We start from the raw sequence: 21007 nt of genomic DNA on the forward strand, positions 1-21007 counted from the left end.
GCATCTCTACACAAACATTAAAGTATATTGCAGAGGATCACACCATCTAAAAAAATAATCTATTCTATAATTTTTCCTGGTACGAATCGAAACAAGAACATCATGAACATTGTTTCCATTAGGTGAATCTTCATCAACCCATAAGCGACAACTCCGCTATCGGTATCATCATTGATTTATCTACAACATAAGATGAAGACATATAGCAAGAAAAAGAAGGCAACTCAAGGGTAAGCTAAATAGTTTGTTAGCAGCAATATGGCAAGACAAGTTTTAATCATAATATATATATATATATATATATATATATATATATATATATATATATATATATACACATAAAAGAATTTGTAAAATTATATACTCTGAAAAAATATTAGTAAATGATTAGTACCACTCTGAGAATTTGTAAAAAGACTCGAAGGGAAATCTCTAAATTCGTCAAGGAGGGCTGCAGAAGTTTTTTATATATAAAAAAAAAAAAAGTATGGAAAATACACTTGGTCTTTTTTTTATTTAACAACCAATTTCTAAATCTAATGCACACCCTATGGTAAACGAAGTCAAGGCACGAGAATCAATTATTTCAGGGAGAGCACATATATTAGCAATTGCAGTACGACATTCACAAGATCCAAAAGAGACAGAACAGTAATCATGTCATGTCTGAGCCCGCGACACCCCTACGCTTGGGCCCCGAAATACAGGGTTCAACATCTCCGAGAGTTAACTCTAGAAAAGAGGAATACACTCTCTCAACCTGGGGCTGAATCCAAAAAAAACACTCAGTCGTAGATCTATAACTAAATATTTTGAATAGTAATGAGGGGTTTCTTTAGAATAAAAGACGGCACAATTTCTTACTTTGTTGTAGTTCACAGACATCTTATACATTTAAAAAAATGCATACGGTCTCATCACTTCTGCCAGTGAGTTTCAGATATTGCAAAGTAACATGATCCATTGGAAAGCCCATAGTTGCACCATACTCGGGAGACATGTTAACAATTGTCGCACAATCCGCTAAAGACAATTCACTCATGCCGTCCCTGAAAAATGTATAAAATAATTACAATGGAGATGAATAGCTGAGGGGAAGTAGTAACTGAACCAATTGAAAAACAGTGCTAACACCATTAAACATATATGATTGTAGTCATAGATTTACCATAAAACTCCACAAGCTTGCCAACAACTCCGTGCTTCCTTAGCATTTGAGTTACTATCAGAACAAAGTCAATAGCCATCACTCCACTTCACAACTTTCCTAATAATTTAAATCTGAAAACACCACGCAACACCATGCTCATGTGCTGGATTCACATAGTAATAGAAGGGGTGAGTGATAATTTTCTCCCTTAATGAAAAAGGGAGACTTGTCACAGTGCAATTACCTGGTGGACAATCCCAGATCCAGGAGGAACAACAAGCATGTTATCGAATGCATTTGACCCCCACTTGAGGAAACCAAATCGCTCTTTGTTTCGGCTGAACTCGAGTTCCATATTTTTCTGCCAGCATTCTCTGACCTTTGCCACATCCAGTTAAACGGAGTGATCAATGACAAGATCTACCGGAACCTGCATTATGGAGTCAAACGTTAAGATTATTCCCTTTGAGGTGAAAAAGGATACGATAAATATATGAAGAAACTGTGTGTGGGGTTTGGATCGTGTTTTCATACAAATTTTTTCTATAAGAAAATTTTACTTTGGTTTGGATTGGATTGAAAAGATTCATAGTAAAAAATCTAAAAACATGTGTTTGACACCTTCATAAAAAAAAAGCAATACCAACTCTGCGAACATATGAATTCAGCTCACCAATGGGTTAATCTTGTTGGAATCACCGCCCAACTTGTTCATGGCATCCCTCATGCAAGCAAGATCAACAACATCATGGACTCCAATGAAATCCTGAGAATACATCATACACGCATCAATAATCCATAGAAAAGTTCGAATGTGTAGTCACCATGGACATCTACAAGTAAGCTCATCTGAAGAAGAACCATGGCAAGTTTGAATGTGGGGCTGGTGTTTTCCCAGTCAATGATCTTTTCAACATCCTTGCTCTTCACTTGAAAACTCGTCACAGTTGCGAATGCCTTATTCAAGAAGAATTCTAAACGAGTATGGTAACCTCTCTGCCACCACACACCAATGTCAATCATAACTCACAAACCGTATACAAAAGTTAAGCTGAGACAAAACAATTTAATTTCAGCTAAACAAAAAAAACGTCTAAATATCAAGATAATACTCTATTTCAGCCCTATACAAGAATCAACAATACAAGAATTAACAACAAATCTCGGATTCAACTTCAGAAACAATACCCGAGCCAATCTCAGATTCAACACACACGAGCAACATCACGAATTAGAAGGGTTTAAAAATCAAGACTTATCAGATTCGAGACCCTAAGCACATCACAATCGTCGACTATAGAAAAGAACCCCACTCAGTTTCATCAATCCAGAAACAAAAATAAAAAGGGTCAGAACCCCTTAAATATTTCGGCGAGAAATAGAAACAAATAGATGTTTCCACTACCTCAACAAGAATACACTAATGAGACTTCCTCTCCACTTCATCTTCTCGGATTCACGCTGAAATCATCAAGAATCAACAAACCCAAGCAATAAACTCAAATCCCTAGAATTTCATCTTTGAAATCCGAGCGAGTAAGGAGAAAAAAAGAGTGAGCCCTTACCTTGGAAGAGACAGAGGAATTCCGATCATCTTCTACTTTTTTCAGGCGAGATTCACCTCTCTCTCTCTCACCATTTCTCTCTCGCTTCTCTCTCTCTCTCTCTCTTTCTTCTTTGGGTGTTTTTGGGCGTGGGCATCGAATGAATATGAAGAAGGAAGAGGAAGAGAAAAGAAGTCTTGAATAAGAGTGGAAAGATAAATGAGTTTGATTTCTTTTCGTTTTTTTAGAAGAAGACGAATCGATAGAAGATGAATCGATTTGGAAGTGAAGCAGTCACGCAATGTAGATCGGCAAGAAGGATTATTTTTTTTTAGCTATCTTCCGCGTGGCGACTAATAAGAGAGCCACCTGTCGATCCCAATGACGTGTCACATTACGACTGGTTAAAACGATTATGAATAGTCTATGAATAGTAACTACTCTGTGAAACCCCAGAAAAAAAAGAATGTTTTTACCTTATTAAAAGATTCCTAATTTATGTTATGAATTTTTAGATCCTAAGAGTAGGATTTTTTTTATATGATATATATTTTTTTTTTTTGGTATTTATACATATAAATAGATATTACGTAATTTAGACTTGGAAATAATTAGTGTGCATATATGTGTTATGTGAATAGAGTTATATATACATATACATATATATATATATATATATATATATATATATATATATATGAATGAGTGCAAAGTATGTACACGTATATATATATATATGTAAAACCATGTGTATATATTTATAATATACATCGTAAAATAATAATAATAATAATAATAATAATAATTTTTTTGTTTTATCTACTCACAATCAGGATGGAAACATATATAATGGTTTTATTTATATATAGAAAGTCTTTTGGTTATATTGAGTTACGCCTATATAATATAATACATATTTATATTCTTTTTATATAATTAGTATATATAGGAAAGCTAGTGCTAGTGGATGTAACCGAAAAGAAAAGAATCTGTGATTTTTTGTAGATTTTGTTTTTTAGCGTTATCTTATATTCATTAATTAGTATAAAAAAAAAAATCAAATCACACGGTTTTTTTTTTAGGGTTAGAATAAGTCCCTATATAAAGAGAAACGTGATAGACTTTGTTTTTTTTTTTTCCTCACACTCCCACTCCACCGATCTTTCTCTCCCTCTCCCTCTCCCTCACTTTTCCTTTTCTTAAAACCCTAGCCACCAAGCACTTTTAGATCTATCTTTTTGGAGTCTAAAACTCTTAGGAAGCACTTTTTCATCCTCTCTATTAAGGTATTTCGTGTTCCATCACTAGATTATACTAGAATATTATTATTCTTCTCTCTTTTTATAAGCAAACTTTTTTTTAAAGTGGTTTCTGGTTCAGATTCAGAGAAAACCGATTTTAATACGCTTACTACGGTTTTGATATTGATTATTTTGCGTTGATTCTTTTTGGAAACACTAGTTTAAGATGTCTTCTTTTTAAATCTGCAATCGAAAAATATTTTCAGGTTGTACATAATATTTCATGAATTTATTCCGATCAGTGCGCGTACCAGTTTTACAGTTTTGATCAAATTTTAGAAAACGTTTTTCAGACGCTTAGTGTGAATTGCCCGTTAATTATTTTTATTCGAAAGTTTTTGCAATGGTTAGTACTATGTGTCGTTTTTCTAAATATGTAAATTATTTTAAGTTTCAATAAAAAAGTTTTACGGTATAAGAATTTTGGAAACGATGCGCAGATTGGTTTTTACAAGTTTTTTTTTTTTTAGCCAAATTGTTGCATCTTATTTTATTTTTAATAAATAGTTAAAAATTTATTTTGACCGTGATGCCTTTACAAAAAGTGCTCAAAATTATATTTTATACATACTGGATTTTTTACAAAAGTTTTTCCAGAGTTTTAGTTTTCCCCGAAACCCTAATAGCCAAGGGTATTTTAGTAATTTCACGTCGGATCTCGTTTCTGAAAATTTCCAGAAACTAAGTCTTGTATTAAATCCTTTTCTTACCTGATAAGTAATAGTCAACCTTTTCCGTTTAGGTTCCGAGTCATTAAGAGCATCCCTTTCCTTCGACGGTCTTCGATCGTAATTCCGATATCCAGGTGAGAATAATCTCACTGCAACACGGATTAGTTCAAAATATACTAAGTATTATGTGATATGAAGTATTTATGCATTGTGTGAATTTGTGTGTGTGTGTGTGTGTGTGTTTGTTCGGAATGTGCTTGGTATGTTTTGGTATGACGATATGTGAGTTATGTTATCTTATGCTGTGTGTATTAGAATATCTATAACACATCTTATTTTACTAGCTATGTTATCATGTATGTTTTTTTTTTTATCTTATGTCGCTCATGCTTTTAACGTAATAAACACAGTTAATAAGTTAAGTAAGCAAGAGAGTCGTACCGCCTCGAACTACGGAGGTAACTAGAGGAATTTCTCGAGCCGAACTACGGGCTCACATAGAGAGTTCCTCATATGTTTATGTATGTGACGGGGCGTTCTATGGGAGGTCGCAGCCCCATGGGTCGTTACCAAAGTGTACACTGAAATCGGTACGGCTACTCTAGGGGACCCCCGAACTAAAATACGATAGACGTTTAAATAGGGTATCTCATGTCACGGTTAAATTTAAAATACTAATAACCGGTTCATGCATTTTATTTTATTACTTCTGTTTTGTGAGTTATAGTTATTCTCGCTGAGCGTTAGCTCACTCTATGTTTATACGTCCGTGTTGTAGGTAAACAACATATGAGCAAGTGAGGAGGGTGGATCAGCGGCGGCGATAGCGAGAGGGTTGGGTTATGGTTGCCGTTTTCGAAAATAAAAGACTTCCGCTTTGCTTTCAGTTTTCAATAATCCAAACCCGAGGTTTTATTTTTCATGGTTAAAGTTATGTTTTTTTCAATTTCGTTAAAGGTTACGACTTTATTTATGGTATTTATTTCACAATAGTATTTTTTTGGGTTTTAATTCGTGATTATGCAACTTCGACTTTTTGGTTGTTTTCGTTCATCAAGTTTTAAATGAAAATTTATTTTTTTTAGTTATGAGTTTTCAAACTTGATATTTTAAGTTATGTTTTAAAAAAAAAATTTACCCCAAATTTTCTTAAGTTTTAAAAAGTAAGATAAGTAAGACGGTCCGAAAAGTCGGGTCGTCACAGTTGGTATCAGAGCAACGAACCTACGACCTCTCTTCGCTATCGATCGCACGGCTTCCCCCTACTCAAGTAAGTTAATTTTGTTTTATTATGTTGTATGTTTAGCTTTTCTCTTTCTTCTTTGTTAGATGGACGTTGAAGTAACAAAACACGTGATCGCGGAAAGCCAGAGCCGCATTGCTGATGGTGACCTCATGATCAAATTCCTAGAGACGAAACCTCCAGTTCTTAGTAGCGAGATGACAGATATCATTGGCACGCGGGAATGGTGCAACAACATGGACATTCGTTTTAAAGTGTTGCAAGTTCGGGAACCTCTACAGTTATCCTTTGCACAACTACAAGTACAAGGGAGAGTATTGGAGTACTGGAAAAAGAAGGTTGAGGATCACCCCCAAATCGTTTGGGAATACATGAAGGACGGAGTCATACGAAACTTCACCGCCCAAGGATGGAAGAAAAAATTGGAGAGAAAACGTTACCGGCAAATCTTGAGTTCATGGAAGATGAAGGACGGGGAGACGGCAAGGGAGTACTACAACCGTTCCTCCGACATGTTCCATCGCTGTCCTTTTCATCTCGATGATGATGAGGCTATTAGTATTTACTGGGACGGGCTCTCCGAGTTTGAAAAGCAACGAGGGAAGTATCGCACCTACGAACCTGCGCCTGGATTAACCTACGAAGATTTCTTGAGGCACATGAAGCACTACATGGAGCTGGCCGACGATGATGATTTGCCACTAGGGAACGATACTAGTATGGACCCTGTCGAGTCTGAATCAGAAGAAGATCCTAGTGAAGATGATCCAGAAGAAGACTAAGTCTTCGTATTATTTTAGACCATCACTCTTTCTTTCCTCTTCTCCTCCCCAAAGTCTAAACCACTCGTTATTTGTTTATTTATTTATTTATTTTTGTTTGAGGTTTTGGTTTTGTTTTCTTTGGTTTTGAGTATCACTTTCGGATTTGGATTATATGTTTAAATTTTTTTTAATATGGAAAACACTCTTATCTTAATGGTTTTATAGAGTTCCTTATATGAGGGTGTTTTGGCATGTTAAGTCTTTTCTATAATCGATCCTAATAGTTTTAGAAGCCAAAAACCCTAATCGCGAATATGTCTTCGAAATCTTAGATGGAAAACGTTCAAGCTGCTCGTGGACAAGGCAGAGGTAGGCCACGAGGCCGAGGTAGGGGAAGAGGCAGAGTTGCCGCTGATGTCCCAATGCAAGATGCTCATCATGCCGCTCCGTTTCCCGCACAACAAGGAGCAGCAGTGAATCCCGACGGTCCAGCCCCCGCACCTCAGCCAGCGGCCCAGCCCGAGCTTGCGGTACTCGTCACTGCATTGCTACAACGTATCGAAGCCCAAGAAGTGGAGATACAAGAGTTGAGAAACCACCTCCCCCAAGTGAATGGAAATATGGGAGAGGATCAAGAAGCAACACCAGTACCTCCTCAGGGTGTACCTCAGATGGGCCAAGTTGTCGTGGCTGATGATCTTTTCGAAAGGTTCAGGAGGATGAGAGCTCCAGATTTTGAAGGTTCCACCGATCCTTTAGTGGCTGACGAGTGGATGACAGAGATGAAGAAGATCTTCAACTTCATGAATATCTCGGAAATTGAGAAGGTCATATGCGCGTCTTTTGTTCTGAAGAAGGATGCACGATACTGGTGGGAGACAGTTGCTGCTAGAAGAGACACACGCGCTATGTCTTGGGAAGACTTCATTGAGGAGTTCAACAGTAAGTATTTCAACATGCGAGCGATGAACACTCAGCAGAAGGAGTTTGCGGAGCTGAAGCAAGGGACGATGACTGTGACTGAAGCTGTTAGTAAGTTCAATCAATTGGCCAGACTGTGTCCTCACTTGGTTCCAACAGAGACAGAAAGAGTTAGGAGGATGATGGGAATGTTCCGACCGGAATTGGCCTTAGCCATTGATAGTGGAAGTCAGCCACCTACCACCGTCGCTGACTGCCTCGAACGTGCCATGCGAGCTGAATACCACTTGATCCAAGTAAGGGAAGAACGAGCTCAGTTTTACAAGGCTCGAAAAGAGGAGAAAGGTCAAAGCAGAGGACCCGACATCAGGAAGCCAAGCCAATCAGGAAATCCCCTGCCTAACCATAACCGTCAGGGCTTCAAGGCACAACCCCAATGGAATGGGAATGGAAAGAAGAGAAGTCATCCTGGAAATGGTGGCAACGCCAACAACAAGGTCAAGGTAGAGGGAACGACCTTTCCAGTATGCAAGAGTTGTGGGAAGATGCATCCTGGAGAGTGCCGGAAGGGAACCATGACATGTTTCAAGTGTGGTCAGCCTGGTCACTTTCTCAAGGATTGTCCGAAATCAAATTCCTCTCAAAATGGACAATATCCGCAGCACAACCCGAATGGACGACTTAACTTCATGCAAGCTGCCATCGAAGGGCCACAGATTTCCCAAGGTCGTTTAGAAGCACCTCCAACCACCCAAGTTCCACCACCACAACAAGCCCGCATCTACGCCTACACCAACGCTGATGCTCTAGCCAGCTCTTCGAATGTGGTAGCAGGTCAGCTTCCTATAGCTCATTTTGACGCTTTAGTATTGTTTGACTCTGGTGCTACACATTGTTTTATTTCGTTAGAACTGGCTAGGAAATTAGGCGATAGTGTAGTGAAAACTAGGAAGGTTTTCAGGACAGCATTACCATCTGGTGATGAGTTGTTATCGGAGTACTGTCTGGAAGGAGTATCGATAACTATAGGTGGACAAGAATTAAAGAGTGATTTCATTGTCTTAGAAATGAAAGACTTTGATGCCATCTTGGGTATGGACTTCTTAGGCGAGAATAATGCAATGATCGATTGTCGCCGTAAAAGAGTAATCTTCAAACCGGTGACGGGAAGAGGGTTCACCTTTGAAGGAAGACCACTCAAGAAATCAAAGATGTTGGTGTCAGCATTACAAGCTAGAAGATTGATGAGTAAAGGGTGTTATGGATTCCTAGCATCGGTGGTGGACAAGACTAAGGATGTAGAAGCAACTCCAAATGACGTGCCCGTGGTGGGAGATTTTGTTGATGTTTTTCCCGAAGAATTACCAGGCTTAGCTCCAGAGCGTGAGATTTCTTTTGGGATTGAATTACTACCTGGTACGGGACCGATCTCTAAGTCACCATATCGAATGGCGCCAGCTGAACTCAAGGAGCTACAAACACAACTTCAAGAGTTGTTGGATAAAGGATTCATCCGCCCAAGTCATTCACCATGGGGAGCACCGGTTTTGTTCGTGAAGAAGAAGGATGGATCTTTCCGTATGTGCATCGACTACAGAGAGCTTAACAAGGTCACCGTCAAGAACAAGTATCCGCTTCCTAGGATTGATGACTTGTTTGACCAACTCAAGGGAGCGAAGGTATTCTCAAAGATTGACTTGCGATCCGGCTATCATCAACTACGAGTCAAAGAGGACGACATTCCAAAGACTGCTTTTCGCACCCGCTATGGTCATTACGAATTCACGGTCATGCCGTTTGGACTTACTAATGCACCTGCGGCATTCATGGACATGATGAATAGGATCTTTAGCAACGTCTTGGATAAATTTGTAATTGTCTTCATTGATGACATTCTGATTTACTCTAAGAGTGCCGAAGATCACGAAGAGCACCTGCGAGTTGCACTACAGACGTTGAGACAACATCAACTATATGCCAAGTTCTCGAAGTGTGAATTTTGGCTAGATAAGGTGCATTTCCTTGGTCATGTGGTTTCTAAGGATGGGATCTCTGTTGATCCTTCCAAGATAGAATCCGTCAATGATTGGAAACCGCCTCGAAGTGTGACAGAGATCAGGAGTTTTCTCGGTTTAGCAGGCTACTATAGAAGATTTGTTGAAGGGTTTTCTACATTAGCTGCTCCACTCACCGCCCTCACGAAGAAAGATAAGAAGTATGAGTGGACCGAGAAGTGTGAAGAGAGTTTTCGCGAGTTGAAGAGAAGACTCACCAGCGCGCCAATACTTATAGTCCCTGAAAGTGGAGAACCTTTGTCTATTTACAGCGACGCGTCAAAGACAGGTCTTGGTGCTGTGTTAATGCAAAATGGAAAAGTAGTGGCCTACGCATCACGACAACTCAAAAATCACGAGAGGAATTATCCTACTCATGATTTGGAGTTAGCCGCAGTGGTTTTTGCCCTCAAGATTTGGAGACACTACCTGTATGGTGTTCGGTGTGAGATATTTACCGATCATAAGAGCTTAAAGTATATTTTCACTCAAAAGGAGTTGAACATGAGGCAAAGAAGGTGGCTAGAATTGGTTAAGGACTACGACTGTGGTATCCATTATCACCCCGGAAAGGCAAACGTGGTAGCAGATGCCTTAAGTAGGAAGAATGAGGCTAGGCTATCGATGATGCGAGCATTTTCACCTCAACTCACTGATGAAATCAACAATTTGGGAGTTGAAATTATCACACAAGGATTAGCCAATATGACCTTACAGTCAGATCTTTTTGAGAGGATCAAGGAAGCGCAAATGCGTGACCCGGAGATGTCAAAGTTGAAAGACGATGCGTTGGAAAGCCAAGAGTCAAAATTTTCCATTTCGGAGAATGATGTACTCTTTTTCGATGGAAGGATTTGTGTACCCAACGAAGATGAGTTACGAAGGCAAATTCTTACCGAGGCACATGGGGCACCGTATTCAGTCCACCCAGGTTCCACGAAGATGTATCAAGACCTCCGAGAACATTTTTGGTGGAACGGAATGAAGGGCGACGTTGCAAAGTTTGTCAGTAAATGTCTTACCTGCCAGAAAGTGAAAGCCGAACATCAACGACCAGCTGGAGAATTACAGCCAATCGAAGTTCCTGAATGGAAGTGGGAACAAATCACAATGGATTTTGTGGTTGGATTACCTAAGACGGTTGAGGGTTATGATGCTATCTGGGTAGTGGTGGACCGTTTGACCAAGTCTGCTAGGTTCATCCCGATGAAAGTCACATACTCCGTGGAGAAGTTGGCTGAGTTATACGTGAATAACGTGGTGAGACTGCATGGCGTTCCTCTATCCATCATTTCAGATCGCGATGGTCGTTTCACTTCTAACTTCTGGAGGTGCGTGCAAAAGTCGCTGGGATCGCAACTGAAGTTTAGCACCGCTTTTCACCCCCAAACGGATGGCCAATCCGAGAGGACGATCCAGACCCTAGAGGATATGCTCAGGGCATGTGTCATGGATTTTGGTGGGAGTTGGAGTAAGAGGCTGCCACTTATTGAATTCTCATACAACAACAGCTACCAAGCCTCAATCGGCGTTGCACCGTATGAAGCTCTCTACGGGAGAAAGTGCCGATCTCCAATTCACTGGTTTGAAGCGGGAGAAAATAATCTCGAGAAAACAGATTTTATCCGAGACACAACAGAAGCTATCAAGAAAATTCGTGATCGAATGGGGACTGCCCAAAGTCGACAGAAAAGCTACGCCGATAAGAGAAGGCGGCCACTGGAATTTCAAGTAGGAGATTTTGTGTTCTTGAAGGTAGCACCTCTTAAGGGTGTGATGAGGTTCGGCAAGAAGGGAAAATTGAGCCCGAGGTACATTGGTCCTTTCGGGATCGTAGAAAGAATCGGAAAAGTAGCCTACCGTCTAGCCCTGAATCCCGAGTTAGCATTGGTGCACAATGTGTTTCATGTCTCGATGCTAAAGAAGTACCTACCTGATCCAACACACGATTTAATCCAAGAGCCCATCGAAGTTCACGAAGACTTGACGTATGAAGAGAAACCTGTCCAGATCCTCGATCGCGAAGAGAAAGTTTTGAGGAACAAGGTGATTCCTTTGGTAAAAGTGCTATGGCGAAATCACAAGATAGAAGAAGCTACTTGGGAACGGGAAGAAGACATGAAAACACGATATCCCGATCTTTTCAGAGAATTTTAGTGTGTCCAAGTAAGAATTCTTACGTTCTTCTTGACTTTTCTAATTTTCGGGACGAAAATTCAAATAAGTAGGGGAGATTGTGAAACCCCAGAAAAAAAAGAATGTTTTTACCTTATTAAAAGATTCCTAATTTATGTTATGAATTTTTAGATCCTAAGAGTAGGATTTTTTTTATATGATATATATTTATTTTTTTTGGTATTTATACATATAAATAGATATTACGTAATTTAGACTTGGAAATAATTAGTGTGCATATATGTGTTATGTGAATAGAGTTATATATACATATATATATATATATATATATATATGAATGAGTGCAAAGTATGTACACGTATATATATATATATGTAAAACCATGTGTATATATTTATAATATACATCGTAAAATAATAATAATAATAATAATAATAATAATTTTTTTGTTTTATCTACTCACAATCAGGATGGAAACATATATAATGGTTTTATTTATATATAGAAAGTCTTTTGGTTATATTGAGTTACGCCTATATAATATAATACATATTTATATTCTTTTTATATAATTAGTATATATAGGAAAGCTAGTGCTAGTGGATGTAACCGAAAAGAAAAGAATCTGTGATTTTTTGTAGATTTTGTTTTTTAGCGTTATCTTATATTCATTAATTAGTATAAAAAAAAAATCAAATCACACGGTTTTTTTTTAGGGTTAGAATAAGTCCCTATATAAAGAGAAACGTGATAGACTTTGTTTTTTTTTTTTTCCTCACACTCCCACTCCACCGATCTTTCTCTCCCTCTCCCTCACTTTTCCTTTTCTTAAAACCCTAGCCACCAAGCACTTTTAGATCTATCTTTTTGGAGTCTAAAACTCTTAGGAAGCACTTTTTCATCCTCTCTATTAAGGTATTTCGTGTTCCATCACTAGATTATACTAGAATATTATTATTCTTCTCTCTTTTTATAAGCAAACTTTTTTTTAAAGTGGTTTCTGGTTCAGATTCAGAGAAAACCGATTTTAATACGCTTACTACGGTTTTGATATTGATTATTTTGCGTTGATTCTTTTTGGAAACACTAGTTTAAGATGTCTTCTTTTTAAATCTGCAATCGAAAAATATTTTCAGGTTGTACATAATATTTCATGAATTTATTCCGATCAGTGCGCGTACCAGTTTTACAGTTTTGATCAAATTTTAGAAAACGTTTTTCAGACGCTTAGTGTGAATTGCCCGTTAATTATTTTTATTCGAAAGTTTTTGCAATGGTTAGTACTATGTGTCGTTTTTCTAAATATGTAAATTATTTTAAGTTTCAATAAAAAAGTTTTACGGTATAAGAATTTTGGAAACGATGCGCAGATTGGTTTTTACAAGTTTTTTTTTTTTTAGCCAAATTGTTGCATCTTATTTTATTTTTAATAAATAGTTAAAAATTTATTTTGACCGTGATGCCTTTACAAAAAGTGCTCAAAATTATATTTTATACATACTGGATTTTTTACAAAAGTTTTTCCAGAGTTTTAGTTTTCCCCGAAACCCTAATAGCCAAGGGTATTTTAGTAATTTCACGTCGGATCTCGTTTCTGAAAATTTCCAGAAACTAAGTCTTGTATTAAATCCTTTTCTTACCTGATAAGTAATAGTCAACCTTTTCCGTTTAGGTTCCGAGTCATTAAGAGCATCCCTTTCCTTCGACGGTCTTCGATCGTAATTCCGATATCCAGGTGAGAATAATCTCACTGCAACACGGATTAGTTCAAAATATACTAAGTATTATGTGATATGAAGTATTTATGCATTGTGTGAATTTGTGTGTGTGTGTGTGTGTGTGTGTTTGTTCGGAATGTGCTTGGTATGTTTTGGTATGACGATATGTGAGTTATGTTATCTTATGCTGTGTGTATTAGAATATCTATAACACATCTTATTTTACTAGCTATGTTATCATGTATGTTTTTTTTTTATCTTATGTCGCTCATGCTTTTAACGTAATAAACACAGTTAATAAGTTAAGTAAGCAAGAGAGTCGTACCGCCTCGAACTACGGAGGTAACTAGAGGAATTTCTCGAGCCGAACTACGGGCTCACATAGAGAGTTCCTCATATGTTTATGTATGTGACGGGGCGTTCTATGGGAGGTCGCAGCCCCATGGGTCGTTACCAAAGTGTACACTGAAATCGGTACGGCTACTCTAGGGGACCCCCGAACTAAAATACGATAGACGTTTAAATAGGGTATCTCATGTCACGGTTAAATTTAAAATACTAATAACCGGTTCATGCATTTTATTTTATTACTTCTGTTTTGTGAGTTATAGTTATTCTCGCTGAGCGTTAGCTCACTCTATGTTTATACGTCCGTGTTGTAGGTAAACAACATATGAGCAAGTGAGGAGGGTGGATCAGCGGCGGCGATAGCGAGAGGGTTGGGTTATGGTTGCCGTTTTCGAAAATAAAAGACTTCCGCTTTGCTTTCAGTTTTCAATAATCCAAACCCGAGGTTTTATTTTTCATGGTTAAAGTTATGTTTTTTTCAATTTCGTTAAAGGTTACGACTTTATTTATGGTATTTATTTCACAATAGTATTTTTTTGGGTTTTAATTCGTGATTATGCAACTTCGACTTTTTGGTTGTTTTCGTTCATCAAGTTTTAAATGAAAATTTATTTTTTTTAGTTATGAGTTTTCAAACTTGATATTTTAAGTTATGTTTTAAAAAAAAAATTTACCCCAAATTTTCTTAAGTTTTAAAAAGTAAGATAAGTAAGACGGTCCGAAAAGTCGGGTCGTCACATACTCATTCTGACTTATATAGATATAGATATAGGTATTATTCAATATAGGACAAGGCCTGGCTTAACCTATTTGATGGCCTAAAGAAGATTTTTAAAATAGACTATAGTTTTTTTTTAAAGACCCTAATATGATGGCACGGTTGTACTTGTGATGATATACTGCTAGAATAAAAAAGAAATAAAATTTAATAAATGTGAGAGCAATAAAGTACTATGTTTTTCCTAATAATGAAAATTCAAATCAGGCCTAAGATTGTCAAATCCCGGCTTAATTTGACAAGATTTTTTTTATCAGATGTATTTATTTCAAAGACCAATGATGGTTTCTAGGTTGAACATCTTTAATCTACTTGGATATTTGGGCTTTTCATAAAGATATACAAAGTACCATATACAAACAATAACGATGATAAACCTTTTAAAATGACTTTAATTTTTAAAAATATAATTTTAGATGGTTCAAATAGTCATTTATAAAGGTGTAACAAAATTTGGGCCTTCTTCGCTGATGGGCCTAAAGCCTTTGTTTTAGTACCCTCATGATTTAGTCAGGCCTAAATAGGACTGATATATTATGTCATGCTGATAACTGTTTTATCGGATCCATTGAGCCCATCATGCATAATATATTTGTATAGACAACATTTCGATGCGTTTATTTCTGATATTTGTAAGTAACTAGGCCACTCTAAATATGTGATTTTGACTTTAACTTATGTTTGACAATTTTTAAGGATATAGCCAAATGACTTATGTGGCAATAATTAAGGTCTGATTTAACCTTATTTATTAACGAATTCGTCACTTTCTCTCTCCTATTTTTTTTTCAAATAATTTTTTTTTGCATCAAAACTTCGAAAATTCGTATTTTTCTCATACGAACTCGAAATTGAGTGATTTCAGATCCTACAAATTCGTGGCATCGATATCTTCATAAATAGACTCATTGTGTTTGATGAAAAATTATGTTTAATGCATCATAGTTACATTTCCATTTATTTTTTTGATAATTTCAAAAATTTCCAGTTATTTCCATATTTAAGGTAGTAACGTGATTTTTCTACATCTATGGTATTAAATATGATTTTTCATCAAACACAATGGATCTATTTTTGAAGATCTCGGTGTCACGAATCCATAGAATTTGGAATCACTCAATTTCGAGTTCATATGAGATAGATATGATTTTTTGAAGTTTTTATGTAAAAAAAAGTGTAGGAAAAAAGTAGGAGAGAGAAAATTACGAATTTGTTAATAAATAAAGTCAAATCAGACTTTAATTATCGTCACATAAACCTATTGACTATTTCCCTAAAAGTTGTGAAACGTAGGCTAAAAACAAATTTCATAGTTTCATTTTGGCTATTTTGCTACATTGCCCTTTATTTCTTGGCTAATTTAGTTTTGTAATATTATTCATTCAGTTTTGAAAAATTACACATGACTAAATAACCCATATGGTTAAACAATAAACGTAAACTATAAACAATACCAATTTTTGTATTGTACAATTATATAGGAATGATCACGTTAATAATAGTAATCTTAACAAATTCACTGAATTTCTCATGTATAATATTTTAAAATAGACAACAATGTTAGCAATATTAAATTAATATTGACGTAAATACAAGACAAATTGCATGGAAAGAAAATTAAACGGAAATAACAAATTACAAATAAAAACCGACTAAACCTTAGAACCGGAAAACCAAAACGGAGAGGATGGAAAGAAACAGTCGAGGTCCGTTGAACGGTTTCCTTGAAGCTTTTTATCGCCCTCCCACGGATGCTAGAATACGTGTGCGAAAGCCTCCCAGGATACAACGACTACAGAGGCAAGCTTAGCACCAATAGGCTTGACTCTCTGCGAACTAGGACCTGTGCGAAAACTATCACCAAGACAAAAGAAAAGAAAACAAAAATGTCTGGAAGAGGAGAGAGTTCGGAACAGTGAGAGAGATGGATTGCTTGTGTTTTTTTTTTTTTTCTGAATGAGAGCTGAAGCCTCTTTATATAGGCCAAGGCTACGATTTTGAAACATCCAAAAACCGCCCAGCCTTAAAGTATTTAACGCTCCTAATGAGGCTATTACAACCGGCCATTAACGCACCGTTTTCTTTTCAAAACCGTGCAACGTTTTCAGCCTTTATGGCATTAACCCCACGAGTAAAGGTGACACATTAACCCTTCACGAGTACCGAGTAAACGTTGTAACAAAAGAGTTATTTATGGAATTAAAACATTTTTGGAAGTGAACTTTGCAATAAAAAGAAAGCCCGAGCCCGGCTCGGCGGCGGTGCGCGCGCGTGAGGGGTTAAGGGTTAACCCATACACACTCTCCTCTCTTGCACTTGGATATCCATTAATTAAAGATGATAGTATTTAAACACCACCATAACACACATCCCCAACCAATGTGGGACTCTTGGCATTCCGCTTCCACAACACAACATAAATGTGTTTTCTTTAGCCTACTTTGAGCATTAATTACTCATTCATCTTAGGTCCGATTTTTGCAAACAAATATTCAATTTTATACCCCTCGTTACGAGGAATCCGTATCACTTAGAATTATTCAATTCCGATGAGTGGACCCCACTCAAATTGTTGCCACAAATCAGCCATACACATGTAAATAAATATTTTTTATTTACTTAATTTCCAACAAACATTTAATCTATCAATGTTTAAATGTTGGAAAATTACTTTTTTGTGATGTTATTCATTCAGGTTTTCCATGTTGGAAAATTACTTTTTTGTGATGTTATTCATTCAGTTTTGCAAACCTACGCAAAATTTAGCTACCCGTATGGGTAAACAATAAACGCAACGTAGAAACTATATATACAAATATAGGCAGGGCCAGCCCTGACCATAGGCGAGCAAGACTGATGCCTAAGGCTTTCGATTGAGCTAGCCCCCAAAATTTTATATTTTTAAATTTTTTCTTTTATATTTAAATTTTTACTATCATCGAAGGGGTCCCAAAATATTAATTCGCCTAGGGCCCCTAATGAAATCGGGTGAGTTTGGGCCGGCTCTGAATATAGGTCATATTCAATATAGGACTGATATATTATGGCATACTTATAATTGTCTAATCAGATCCATTGAGTCCCTCATGCATAATATTTTCGTATAGGCAACATTTCCACACACGTTTATTTCTTGGCTAATTTTGTTTTGTAATATTATTAATTCATTTTGTTTAAGACAGACAACATTCCCATGATCATGTTTAAGTGCTGGGGAATTTAGTTTTATAATATTATTTATTCATTTTTGCAAACGCATGAGTAAATATCCATATGGTTAAACAATAAAAGTAAATTAGAGACTAAACCAATTTTGGTATTGTTTAATATAGGTCTGACTTATTATTTTACGTTCATGATTATCTTATCAGATCCATTGAATCTCTAATGCATATTATTTTCAGATATACAACACTCCCACGCGTTGTATTTTGGCTAATTTTGTTTTGTAATATTAATATTATTCATTCATTTTCTAATAAATTATGTTGTTGGCAAGTTACTTGAATACACTAGTATAAATTTGGAACTCCACGACGGTTAAAACCATCGTAAACAGCTTCCGCGACAACCTTTTTATGTTGTCGAATCTCACATCGTGGTAAGTTTTCACGACAGAAAAAATTCAGTGGAAAGTTGTTTCCATGTTTGTCTTTTTCCGTCATAAAAACGTAGAATTTACGACAAAAACGTAAAAACTTAATACTATCTATGGTGAAAAATAAACAAAAATGATCTTTTTGTCACGACGATATTGAAACCAATTTTGTCACGGCAAAAAAAAAAATGACAGTCACAGATCTGTCATTGAATGAGTTTTGTTGCAACAAAAAGAGTCGCGATGTACTAAACTCATATTACATGAACATTGTACGACGAAATAGTCTTGGCCGTGGATGAATATTTGTCGTCACAGCGGGAAAAAATTTCATCGCCATGTACTAGATTAATATTGCATGGGCATTCACGACTTAATAGTCTCCGTCGAGAAAGAAATTTAATCATCATGACAAAAAAATAATTCTATCGAAGGTCTGAAGTCACATTGCACATGACAGATTTATTAGGAATAGGATTACATAATTATAGTTCCTTTACATTTAATTAAATTGAAGAAAGTACTTGAAAAATACAAAATAAACATACGAAAGTTTAAGTATATAAAAAAAAATCTCATGTAATCAAGCTATAATCTTTTGAATTAAGTAAAAGAAATAAATAAATAAAAAAGATGCAAGCACTGCTCTATGGGCTGGCTTGCATTCTCTTGAGGTCGTAAGTTCGTATCTCTATGCTCACAAGGATGAAAATTGTACATTTGTGGCCCGAGGGTTTTGACTATTTTTAGCGGTTCTTTGGCTTTGATTGTTAGCCTCTCCAGATTTATTTGGTCAGATGCTTGTCAACCTCTTTTTATTTGAATTTAAAGAAGAAAAAAGATGAATGTCGTGGGAATGTCCTGATTGTTACTCCAACTTCTTCTACCGCCAAAATGTTAATGATTTATTTCCGATCAACACTTGGAACCTTAATGATTCAATCTAGGGTCGAACTCTGTGATCGCTTTTAGACCGAAATGACACGAGAATCTCCAATTCTAAACTCCTTGCAAAGGGTTATTGCAGCCATCTATCGATATTTCTCCAATTGTCCGCGGTGTTTCCTAGAAAGAAAAACGAACACTTAAGTTATTGGGCTTGATGCACTCTCCGACACTCAACATTAGTGCGTTGGCGGCGCATGTACTTGATAAGAATATTGCCCACTGAAGATAGTTACTGAATATAATATAAAATTTACTTTATTAGCATTATTGAGTAGTTGGTCGTTTTCTAGTTAGAATCAATAACTACTAGCGTCAATAATCTCCGTATTAAATTTAATTATATGATAGGCATCTAAGTTCGGGCGGAGAGCTAAAACATGGTTGGTGATTGATCCATGCCTGGATAGCCGAATCAAAAATCATATATGTGGAACACAAGTGAAAGGTTGATCACTTAGGACGAGCATTCTACATATTAGGCATGTGCACAACCCGTACATACTTTGGTTGTTGATGTGTCGTTCAAGTGCGGTTATGACATACTAACCAGGGTCGCTATGATGGTCACAGTGAGACTTGATTTCAATCTTGAAGTAGTCACGGACTTCTAGGTTGTATTACCGGGTTAATTCTTTGACTCATTCGTTAATGGCTACAGAATCCAGCCTTCCTAAAAGAAGGTCAATATTTACTCACTTAAGGGTTGATTGCAAAATCGATTGCGCGAACTTTCTTAGTAAGTATGTACGAAAGAATCTTTCGCTGGAGAAGCAACGACGCTTAGGGTTCATATACATCAAGAAAGGTATAACAAAATAATTGACCTTTCTCGATACGAGCTGAACTTGGAGCAGTAAGCTCAGGAACTAACTATATCAATGGATACTCATAAACATTGAGTAAAATATAATTCTAGAAACAAGAAGAGTGCATTCTCGGCTAATCTTGTGGTGTGACGCCGGGATTGACGAATCGAATGAATTGGAGAAAATAGAGATTTTGACTGATTATTCGGATTCGTGGGAGTTTCAGCTACTAAGTCCATCGTCCCCAAGGTGGCTCAAATAAAGATGGATAGAGATACTCGTAATACTTAATCAATTGATTACACATTCACCACTGCAACTTGGTAGCAATATCTTTCGCATTTGTAATTAAAGTTTTTTACGAATAAGTTATTAATTATTTAAGTAACTTCATAATATCATTTAAATTTAAATGAGCTTGTGATAGGCATGTACAATATGGTACATGGGTCTTAGATTTGTTTGATCAAAATCCAATAGGATCGAGACTTTTCTCAAATAGAAAATAAATATTATATATTAAATATGATCCGATTTGGTTAGTATTTAGTATAGTAATTATTTATGAGAGTATTATGAAGATAATCTCTATTGTTCTACTTATAGATTAGTGTATCTTATTCTAAGAAATAAATAATATATTAATGATGTTATTTATTAAGAATATCATGGAGATATTTTAAATTAATTGATTACCTGATTAATACGTTATAATGCGAGAAGTAAATAAATATCAGTTATGATCTGGATATAAAATATTATATTTATAGAAGTATCTAGAAGATATTTAATTTGTTCTATTCATAGAATAAATATCCCGCATTAATTAGAATAAGATAAAAGGAAATCATGAAAGTGCATATCCTATTTTGTGTAAGCTGGAAAGCTATAAATAGAGAGAATTGGAAAAATTGTCTAACTTAGTGCAATTCACTCTAGATTTTAGCCCAACAGCCTTGTTCCTCACTTGGAATTCTTCGGAAGCCCATCCCCGTGTGTTGTGGACGTTTTTCCTCTCTCCCGTAGT

The 21007-nt window shown here is 36.4% G+C and overlaps 1 protein-coding gene and 1 long non-coding RNA gene across 2 annotated transcripts; one reads left to right on the forward strand and one right to left on the reverse strand.

Annotated features, from left to right (window-relative positions):
• Nucleotides 1–911: 911 nt before the first annotated feature.
• On the reverse strand, nt 912–1609 carry LOC149394904 (uncharacterized). Its single transcript, XR_016296920.1, has 3 exons — nt 1395–1609; nt 1169–1222; nt 912–1049 (listed from the first exon to the last, which is right to left on the reverse strand). It is a non-coding gene; the product is annotated as an uncharacterized LOC149394904 (long non-coding RNA).
• Nucleotides 1610–11313: 9704 nt separating this feature from the next.
• Nucleotides 11314–11805, forward strand: LOC149394905 (uncharacterized). The gene has a single exon (XM_089614146.1). It carries the CDS (start codon nt 11314–11316, stop codon nt 11803–11805), a length of 492 nt encoding a protein of 163 aa, XP_089470272.1.
• The last annotated feature ends 9202 nt before the right edge of the window (nt 11806–21007 follow it).

The sequence above is a fragment of the Urtica dioica genome, chromosome 5 (genome assembly GCF_054948205.1).
Source record: "Urtica dioica subsp. dioica isolate 48M chromosome 5, U.dioica_male_clone48M_v1_H2, whole genome shotgun sequence".
Taxonomy (NCBI): domain Eukaryota; kingdom Viridiplantae; phylum Streptophyta; class Magnoliopsida; order Rosales; family Urticaceae; genus Urtica; species Urtica dioica.

What these genes read in the sequence shown, in the direction of transcription:
- LOC149394905 (XM_089614146.1), top strand. Translation starts at nt 11,314, where the DNA reads ATGGGGACTGCCCAAAGTCGACAGAAAAGCTACGCCGATAAGAGAAGG.